This window comes from Haemorhous mexicanus, chromosome 7 (assembly GCF_027477595.1).
Source record: "Haemorhous mexicanus isolate bHaeMex1 chromosome 7, bHaeMex1.pri, whole genome shotgun sequence".
Taxonomy (NCBI): domain Eukaryota; kingdom Metazoa; phylum Chordata; class Aves; order Passeriformes; family Fringillidae; genus Haemorhous; species Haemorhous mexicanus.
In genome coordinates, this window is record NC_082347.1 from 13,593,886 (window position 1) to 13,604,390 (window position 10,505).

The 10,505-nt window shown below is 42.8% G+C and overlaps 1 protein-coding gene across 2 annotated transcripts; it reads right to left on the reverse strand.

Annotated features, from left to right (window-relative positions):
• Positions 1 to 1,046: 1,046 nt before the first annotated feature.
• CDK1 (cyclin dependent kinase 1) lies at positions 1,047 to 10,268 on the reverse strand. Of its 2 annotated transcripts, none has more exons than XM_059851132.1 (8): positions 10,165 to 10,268; positions 9,205 to 9,255; positions 7,661 to 7,817; positions 6,474 to 6,597; positions 5,928 to 6,098; positions 5,226 to 5,389; positions 4,956 to 5,097; positions 1,047 to 1,928 (listed from the first exon to the last, which is right to left on the reverse strand). In XM_059851132.1, the coding sequence occupies exons 2-8, from the start codon at positions 9,239 to 9,241 to the stop codon at positions 1,815 to 1,817; spliced, it is 909 nt and encodes a 302-aa protein (XP_059707115.1). In that variant the 5' UTR covers positions 9,242 to 9,255; positions 10,165 to 10,268; the 3' UTR covers positions 1,047 to 1,814. The 2 variants fall into 2 exon arrangements, with proteins under 2 accessions (XP_059707115.1, XP_059707116.1); XM_059851133.1 differs by lacking the exon at positions 10,165 to 10,268 and adding an exon at positions 9,813 to 9,831.
• Between the last annotated feature and the right edge of the window lie 237 nt (positions 10,269 to 10,505).

A 10,505-nucleotide genomic window follows, 5' to 3' on the forward strand; every position in this document is an offset into this window, starting at 1 on the left:
CCCCTTTCTGGGAGCACTATAATAGCTCCTTCAGAGCTACAGCGCTGTCACAGTGCCTGGCTAAACAGGAAAGATTGCAGACTTGCAGTAAGTTATTGTTTAAAAAGCTCTCCTTGGAAATTTTAGTACTTAAGTTGTTAGTTAAGACAGGCTACAGCATTCTCCCTATCACATTAAGCTGAGACAGACACCAGTTACTTACAAAACAAAAAAAAGGCTTTACCGGTACTGCAACAAAATATCTAGTTTGCCCAGCTGAAGTCTTTTCCACACACAGAAGCTAGTGTATGCACTAGCTTCTGATTTTTAGTGCAGTTACTTGCAGGTTCCCCTCTTTTTCTACACCAAAGTAACCAATTAACAGCAACAATTACAAATCTCTTGGCCTGTAAAGCCTCTTTCAGGTTACTGCATACAAATGGAGATAAATTAGGTCCCACTTTGTCTTGAAATTGCATCCTTTCACTGGTGCTAACAGAAAGGAGTCAGCCAGCACAATCTTCTCCCCTACTGCCTTCAATTAAGTAACTTAGCTGTATGACCAAAACTCCTCTCCTCCTCCGTGCTCTGCTATCATATGATCCCATTAAACCAAGTTTCCACTAGTTCTGGAGATTAAGAAGAACTCTGCAGAGAACAGTGGTAACAGCCCAAGTGGTATTTACCTATCACCATGCTGCTTGTAAATAAAAGCTAAGTTAACACTTTCAGCTACTCATGGACACAACAAACATGTTATGAACTGGATGGATGTCATCATCTCCACTGCTTTTAGTGTCCAGATTCAGCAGCTGTAGGACAGGGCTCCTACAAACCTCACTGCTTAGAGAGCTCATATCAGTGCTTTCAGACAACTGATGTAGCAATCTAAATACTTTCAATACTATTCCCCACTGTGCTGCAAGCCCTGGCCCCAGCCAGCAAGGAAAGGAGCACTACAGTGCCTAGAGCCAATAAAACTTAGACCAGATGCACACCTCCCATCCCTACTGATGTGTCTGAAGGCCAAGAATGAAGGTAGGAATTGGAAACTAACACACAATCCATTATTAGTACACACCTTTGAACTTTATTGGAACTTTTAACAATATTTTCATCTGTTCAGTTAAATGCCAAGGAGCTTTAAAAAGCTTCTGCTTTAATTATGAAAAAGTCTGGAGCCCTGTGGCATCTCAGTTTGTGATTACAATTCCTGGGAGTTCACAACAGCCAACATCTTGGTAAATTCTTGGGCCTCCAAGACAATAACAAAAACATAGAGCAAGGGACTTATCTCAAATAATGATTTGCAGCTGCCTTGAAAAACTCAAAATCAGTTTGGCCATCCACACTTTTCTTAGTTGCTGTTCTTCAGCACATCTCACAGTGTCCTTTGGCACGTCAGTTGCCATGCTCAAGTAAACCTGTAACTGACATGACACTGAAACAACTCAAACTGGACCAATCTCCTATCATATCAGGAACAACCATTTAGAAGTTTGGGTTAGCACCTTTTTTAGCCAAGTGGTACTTTTCCAGTGCATTCCAAAGAAAACAAGCGTCCTTCCGTAGAGCAGCCATGGCCTGGAAATAAGTTCAGTCCTTCACTGGGGTTAAAGCTTTATTTATAGAAAGTTGACTGCATTAATTGCAGCAATATTTGCATTGTATTTGAACTCAGCACTAACAGGTTAATATTTACATTTAGATAACACTTAAACCAAAACAAACAGAATACAGCCAATCTTAAGAGCAAAAAGACAGACATACAAATGACAGACTTAAGAGGAAAAGTAATCACAATTATTTCACTCTGGATGATTTAGTCCGAAGGTCTATTTCTTTATCAGGTTAGCAGGAAGAGTGGATTTGTCCAAATCATCAAAATATGGATGGTTCAAGGCCATTTTGCCAGAAATCCTTTTTGCAGGATCATAGATTAGCATTTTCTGGAAGAAAAAAAAACCCCACATTTACTTCCTCATGAAATGTGAGCTAAGTCAGGTTAAATAGATAGATATTTAACCATAATAATACAGTAACTACAAAGACATTTTCCCTCTTTGTTCTGTGCTCTCCTAGTTGGAGAGATTATTTCCCCTACAAATCAGTAGCAGAGCATAACATCTCAGAAGATGAAGAATCCCATTTACACCCCTGTTCAATAACCAAGCCCTTGCCTGTGTCTGGGTACCACATCCACTGAACTAAATCCAGAACCAGGTAACCAAGCAGCAATAATTGTCTCAGCTTCTTACTGGGGAAATTAGTAAGCTTTAGGCTGGTAAAGCCCTAAATGTTTACAAGGACAAGTGGTCTGACACTGGTTTTGTTGCTGACATTGAGCAAAGTGATGTCAAATGGCTTCTGCTCAGGTTTGTGACTTGACAATGAAAATAAGAGAATGCTTGCTCAGTTTCAAAATCCAAATTGTAAAGTAGATGACAAGCAGGTAGAACTGAAGAAAACAGTTAACACTTGAGTCTCTTTGCAATAAAATACTTCAATTGAATACCTCAAAAGTGATGAGAGCAAAAAGAGGGGTTGCCACAGTCATTAAAATAACCCCCAGAAGTTTCTAAAACAGGAGGAAATTTACTTTTCTAGCCATTAAAAGATAGTATCTATAGCTTATATAAGGGGTCAAAACAGGAATGAAGCACTCAGCAGTTTTGTACTAGATCCAAAATGAGCTAAGTCTTTTTATTTCTCCATTTCAAATTCAAGTAATCAGGATTCCACCAGCTGCCTCTCCCCTGTCTGCACAACAGATCTGTCTTCCAGAACAAAACTTAACCAGTCTCACTCTGCCCAGTATTCAGTCTTGACATTTAATTACCTTTACACTCCCTACAGGGCGTCTTCCAGATTGATTTAAACCACTGAATTTGCATTTATATTCTCTGAACTTGTGCCAAATGCAATGCTGCCTCTAGATTTAACCTTGCATGTCCAATTTTACCTTGTGGCAGGTTCCCATTACCTATACCTAGAACAGTGTCCTATAGTTAATTCTGATCCCAAAGGTTCTCTCAAAATTGGCTGAGGGAAATTGCTCTGAGAAAGGGATGCTGTGACACTGAGTCTATAGCACCACAACTGATAGAGCAAGTGAAGGAAACCTCTCTGAGCAGTCTGGAACATTAGTTTTCCCTGGCACTTACTGTCCTGATAATTCAAAGTTTTTGAGGACAGCCAACAAGTGCTTTGAAATGCTGGCCATAGAAGTAATTTAGCTTATGAAGGTCTTAAATTCACAACCTCACTCATACAATTTCAATGACAAATTCTTGTGTTAGGACATTTTCAAAGACAGCTCCTTTACATACATCTGCAATAGTCTATAGAAAAAAATTAAACATTGAAACATTTTCATTGACATATCTGAGTTTGTGCTCTAGAACAAACTATTTAGTTTTGTTGCCTTTAAAGTTATATTATGGGTGGGAAAGGCTTAAAAGTGCTATAGGAAACTTACAGGGATTCCAGTCAGGAATACCACTGTCACCAGGCACTAATAGGAAACTAAAATGTTAACATTGATTAAGGCAGAACTGTACAAGACTTTAGAGAATTTAATATGTTTTGAGACTATAATTATGTTAACACCATGAAGAACTAGTACTTTTTTTTGGCCTTTATTAGCAGCAGCCCCAACCATTGATTTCACAGAGTGAAGCCCCCCCTAAGCTCAGATGAGCCCTTGGCAGGTCCTTTTCAGGCAGCTGTTTCAACAAGATTCTCCTGCCTGTTCCTTTCATTTTAATTTGTAAATACAGTCAGCAACAATTCTATTTCAAACTGATTTAATAAAGATGCTGTCAGGGGTTGTATCTCTATAAGACAACTGTGCTGCAAGGTTCAGAGCTATCCAGGGCAACTACATGTTCAACAAATCCTCAGGCTGTCAGTGTGAACTGGGGCTCTGTCCCCCAAGAAAAACTGAGAAATTGTGATCATTTGAGCTTTTTGGGTAAGACTGCTTCCTTCAGAGTATCTGCCATATTACCAATATGGGTAATGAACTGCTCTGTGACTGCTTACAGCCATGAGCCAGGTACACAGCTACTGCTGTACAAGGAGGTTCTGGAGTGTCAGCTTGCCTTGAGACACACAGAGCACCCAACCCACACCCCCATCTGTAGGTCTGCACTGTATAAATGCAGCTTTAGAACAGCCAAAGGACAACCAAAGTACATTATTATACCTCAGGACATCTAAGAGCACACCTAGGATGTGACCTAAATTAGCCCTCAGTGGCAGCACATGAGCTGGAAGGTCACTAAATGAAGAGCTTGCCAATTAAAAGCCTGGTGTGGTAGTTTAACTGCCTGGCCACAGAACCGAAGGAAACTCACATAGACACAGAATATACCAATTACAAGTTAATGCACCACAGCCAAAAATATTTAGCCCAAATTTAAGGGCAATTGAGACAGACACTACAGACAGACTTTAACTAAGTTTCTTGTCTCAGCTAATCAATACATTCGGCTGTTTCCATCCTTGTTTATTCAGTTAAGACCATCATGAAAGTTTAACCAAGATGAGCCCACCAAAATTAACCCACATGCTACCATAAAATAAACATTTCCAGCTGGCTTGGCAGTCACATAGCCACATCACAACTGGTACTGGCAGCAGAAAGGTGACAGCTACTTTATGGCCAGAAGCCTTCATTTAAACCTCTTTGTAAAGACTCATCCTCACTTCCAAATTGCACCAGGCTAATTATTATAAAAAAGCTGAGGCATAATTGCTTCATGGGAAAAACAGTCTGGTATTACTTGTGAAAGGAACTAATGTCACACAAAGTGTCAGTTCTACAAGAATGAAGGCTCATACCACTGCTGATAGCTTGAAGATCTCAATTTTTTCCTTCTAGCTATGACTGATGGGTACAGCTTTGTGTATTCTGGAGTATTTCAAACATCCCACTCAGGTTCTTAATCAGCAGTTTATGACAGACTACTTACAGCCAGCAGATCCAGTCCATCTTTATCCAAGTTTTTGACATGTGTTTCAAGGCTGACAGGTTTCCACTTTGGGAATGTGTTTTTATAGTCTTGCAGGGATTCCACCTCAGGCCATACCTCATTGTTGGGGGTCCCTAAAGCTCTGTGCAAGCATAAGCAAAATGTTAAGCAATTTAGTCTGAAATCTGTTATGTCCTATTACACTTTTAATTAAACACAACTGTTGTGTGATGCCACACAGGCAACAAGGAAAGGTTCAGCCTTACATACCTGAAGATTCTGAAAATCTGGTCAATCTCTGAATCCCCATGGAAAAGTGGCTTTTTAGTTGCCAGCTCAGCAAATATGGTTCCTATGCTCCAGATATCTACAGGAGTAGAGTAACGAGCAGATCCCAGCAGCACTTCTGGAGACCTGTACCACAGTGTCACTACCTGTGGAACAAGGAAAGTTAAGTTTGTGGAATCAGGTCCTTTAATTGACTGCAAAATAAATGGCTCATTTGTTATGAAGCAGCATTCAGTTTTTTGCTAAAAATAGTCAGTACTCTAAGTTTTAGTTGATAGTGTAATGCTAGTTTCAAACTCCATTTGTAGACAAACACACTCCATTGCAGTAGCTTCTACTTCAAGAAAAGCAGCTGCCTGCACGACTTCCTTAAGAGCAGGAATCCTTTGGCACCCAGCCACAAAATTCCTTAAACCTGAGTGCTATGCAAAGCAAAAATCCCTTTATGAGGCAGTGAGCAACAAGCTTGAGTCCGAGTGGGATTCATAACTTGTTTTGGAACCTTAGAGTAAAACCACAGTCAAAGAATTGGAAAACTGTTTTGGAAAACAAAACATAACTTTTTTATAGTTTTGTTAGCTTATGGCTTGAAAAAGCCTGATTCTTTTTAGCTGTTTCAGAATGAGTTCTTAGCAGGAAGAAAGTACGCACTATCCAAACCACCAGAGCTATGTCCCAACTCACTTCATGTGTGTAGACCCGCACTGGAATTCCAAAGGCTCGGGCCAATCCAAAGTCTGCCAGTTTAATCACTCCCTTGTCATCTATCAGGAGATTCTGAGGTTTCAAGTCTCTGTGCAGAACTCTTCTTGAGTGGCAGAAGACAATGCCTTGCAAAATTTGGTACAGATAACTCTAGAAAGAATGAGGTGGCAGAAAAGAGTTACCTTTAGTATACTGTCAGCGTCCTGCAATGCAAAGGAGTTCCCTTCACTAGCTCTCCCCACAGCAGCAGGAAATGGAGATCCAAGCATTACAGATACTGAGTTAATATCAATCAAAAAGCTACACAAATTAATTCTGAAGATTAGTTTAAGGCAGTTTAATCTCAGTAATTAAAAGATTTTCAAGTGGCATTTGAAAGCAAAACTCACATTCATCTTATCTACTGCTACCTATTTAACCTTTCGTTTCTCCTCAAGGGGTTAATTATACTGAAAATAAGAGCTGCTTATGGTTTAGTAGGTCATCATTAAATTGCCTCTTAGGTTAAGAAATTGTCCTCATTACCTTAACTCGTGAACGCTCCAAATACTGGCCAGATGGAATACTATCCAAATATTTCTTGAGATCCATGGAAAGGAATTCAAAGACAAGGTACAGTCTTGAATCCTGCATGAGAACATCCTGAAGACTAAAAATTGAGTATACAATTACTTCCACTGCAAAATGCATGAACTCTCATTTCCTTTCTCAACAGGGATACAAGCTGATATTTCCACGTTTCTATTATGGAAGTCTTAAAAGTCTTCAAACAACAGACTTAGTGAGTTATACTGTCACATGGAAAAGCAAGTAGATCTGAAATATTGTCAAACTGAGATAAAAGCCTGTAAGCCTCCTCTTAAATTTATGTTCTCTCACATCAGGCACAGGAGTCCAAAGAAAAAATACTGTTGCCATTAAAAAAAAAAAACCACCTGTGGGTATTGGTGCCTAGCTTCTCTTTGAAGCTGGCTTGTCACAGCAGAGCCTGAATTACTAGGAACTTAAGGGAATATTTAATAGGAATCCAACAGACACAGCAGGATTTGCACACAATTTTAAGTATCTCCTTCATCCTTATTGGAGTGTAAGGGTTCCTAAACCCAAACATACACACAATGAGAGACTACCTGGCTAGAACCAGGCGAGTTTTAAGGCACATTAAATATTAAGTTTTTTGCTGCATCAAAGAGCAAGCAAATATGTTGTGGGAAGACAATGGCTACAATCATTTTTACACATCTAGCAGTCACCGATGGAATTTTCACTCATAGCTCAGGTGTGCCAGCTATGACAATATCAAAACACGTCTAAATTCCTGCTACAGCACAGCAGGGAGAACATCAGAACACTTAAGTCAAACAGTATTTCAAGGTGGTAAATAAACTTCTGAGTCTGCCTTAGGTAACATCTACAGCCAGTTTTCATGAGGTATGCTGCCTCCATTCTCACAATAACCTCTCTGAAAAAAATTTACAGAAATTCCTAAATAACCAAAAATTTGTAAGATTCCTAAAATGAAAAGAGGCAGCATGAGGAAGGCTTGATTAGAAAACTGAGTATAAGTATAGAGTTTAAAATATTTGCTGCAAAGCAAACACTGTATTAAGCAGAGAGGTTCTCACCTCACCAGATGAGGGGAAAAATAATTTATGATCCAATGGGACCTAGTGCCCCTCCAAGAGTTTAGCTAAATACCAGTATATGCATACCAGACTATATTGGGATGATTCAGCTCTTTTAATAAAGAAATTTCTCGGATAGCAGTACTTGGAACACCTTCCTCCTCACTTTCTAGGCGTATTTTCTTCATTGCAACCACCTGGCCTGTGGTTTTGTGACGACCTTTATACACAACACCATAGGTACCTGAACAAAAAGACAGTGAAACAAATATAGGAAGTACCAGCTTCAGGTACAAGTAAGTTATTGCAAACAGGAGCTGCTAATGGAGGAAAAGTCTTTACAAATGGAGTATTTGTTTAGATTACAAACTACTACTTAACTGTAGAGTTAAACTGAGCAATATTTTTGTTTGTTTAAAGAATGCTACCCATGAAGTGTAGCATTTGTTAGGACAGGTACTTAGAAGCCTAAGTGTGAAAGGTGAACATTTGGAAGATGTTATTATAAAAGCAGGTACTATTTCAGTTTCAAGTTGATTAACTTTCAGGCAAGATCATTATAAAGGATGATGATTCTGCCATTGACATATCATATTACAATGCTAAAGATTTAGCTGCAAATGGAAGCAGTGCTCCTGCAGTCTGAGATCCAGCCATCCGTGGGTGTGAGCTGTAGAAATACCTCTGGCACAATGCTCAGTGCAGGAGAGAGACTAGTGCTGTGGGTCTCAGCAGAAAGTGAAATTGGAACCAAGAGTAAATTTCAGATCAATCCATCTTAATTTTCAGTGCTCACAGAAATAGAACCCTCAAACCAAGACATTGTAAGCCTTCTCTTTTTACCCTTCTTGAAGCATTAATCCCTCACATGAAGCCCAAACTAGTTTATTTCAGAAAGATTCAGGCACAAGGTTCTGATTACAAAGCTTGGTTGTAAGATCCAAGCACACCTTTTGCTATTGCCTCAGAGCAGGCAATCTCAGAGCAATGTACTTCAAACTTTCAATTTATAAAAAATAGACTTCTACAGTGATCACAAGCTAGATTCCAATAGCAGGGGGGCTGTTACTAACACCTGCATTGAAGCCATCTTCTTAGTGCCTCAGTGTGAAGTAATTGTTAAAAATTCACTTCTCCACAGAGCTTTGCTATCTTGCTTTCCTTTGACACCTGCACTGCCCGTATATAATCAGAGCAGAACAATCCAGAAAACACTACTCCCTACCAGCAGCTCCAAGCAAAACAACACATTGCACAGCTTCAGGGGCAACTGCTAAGTTCATGCTCAGAGAAATGGGGGAGCTTCCTAAGCAGTAGGCTGGTTTCTGGACTCAGAACATGTTTTTTCTTCCTTTTTGAGGAATGTTACATCTTTAGCCATCAAAATGAAGGCAGAAACTTTTCAACACTGGTTAGTTGTTTTTAAAAAGACCATGTCACTTTCAAAAAAAGGGGCAGGCTGAAAGTTTTTACATATATACATAACTACCACAGTAATTAAGCCACAGGCTTATTTAGCCACTTGGTTGAATCTCAGTGTTTCCTGTAAGAGGCAGAGTGCACAGATCTTCTGGGACACTTCACAGCTCAAACTGTGGAGCATTTAAAAGCTCACTGTTCTCCATACTTACCTTCCCCAATCTTCTCTATTTTCGTGTAATCATCCATTGCTGTGGTTATCCCTGAAATGGATGGGAAAAAAGAAACAGAAAGTGAGGGTGAACAGTTGCTGTCCTGAACACAGACAAGTCACCGAACCTATGCCAAGTCTTTAGAAGCGAGTAGTGCCTCACATAATTAAGATGCAATGTGAAACACTTAACTGTTCTCATCAACAGGAACACAGAACATATTTATTCCGAATTCCAGCTAGAAAAACTACACCCCAAGGTACGAGAGGGCAATGATTCCAAGGAGAAAAAAAAAAAAAATTAAATATTCTTTGAAGAAAGCTCCTCCAGGGAGCTGAAAAAAAGTGCACCCGGCTCATCAGATTTTACCTAACTACTCGCTCAAGAGGAATGAGCTAGAAACGGATAGGAATGCCGCTATGTGAAACTCGGGAAGCGAGTGCGAGTCACGCCAGGGAACACCGGCCCAGGGTGTCACCGTGCAGCGGGAGCGCCCGCGCAGCGAAAGGCGGCAGCCGGGACGGGCACTCCGCACCTCCCCCGCTGCTCCGGAACAGCACCAGCTCCGGGGGGGGGGGAATTACGGACACCGAGCAGAGCCGAATTACCTCCGGCTCCGGTGGGGGCACCGACACCGAGCAGAGCCGAGTTACCTCCGGCTCCGGGCGGCCGCCGGCTCCAGGCAGGGCGGGCAGTGCCCGCCGTCCGCGCAGGCCCCGCTCGGTGCAGCCCAGCCCCCTCCGCGCTCCCGCCGGTCCGAGGCGCTCCCCCGCTCCCTGGCCGGCTCTCCGGGGCGCTCCCCGCCGCGCACCGGGACGGGCCGGGCCGGGCGGCCGCGCTGTACCCCCGGGCAGGGGAGCGGGACCCCGCGCGGGCTCGGGAGCGCGCATCCCTCCGCCCCGGCCGCCCCCGGTCCCCGCGCGGCCGCGCGCGCCAACGGCCCCGCCGCGCGCCCCTCACCTGCGGAGCCGCTGCGCGCGCGCGCCGCACGAGCTGCCGCCGCCGCCGCACAGGCACGTCCACAGCACCGCGCGGGCTGGGGGCGGGGCCGCCGCGCATTCGAACCGGCCGCCTGCCGCGCTCCGCCAATGGCGCCGCGCCGGGCCTGTTCAAAGCGGCCAATCAGCGCGCTCCGCGCCAAAGCGAGGCCCAAAGGGCGGCTTTCGGCTCCGGGAGGGGAAATAGAAAAATGCTGCGCGGCCGGGCGCGGCAAGCTGAGGGTGCACCGGACGTCCCCTTGATTCGCCGTCACCACGAGTGGAGGCAGTCTGGCAGGGCGGGTGGGTCGTTCCCCGTCGCCC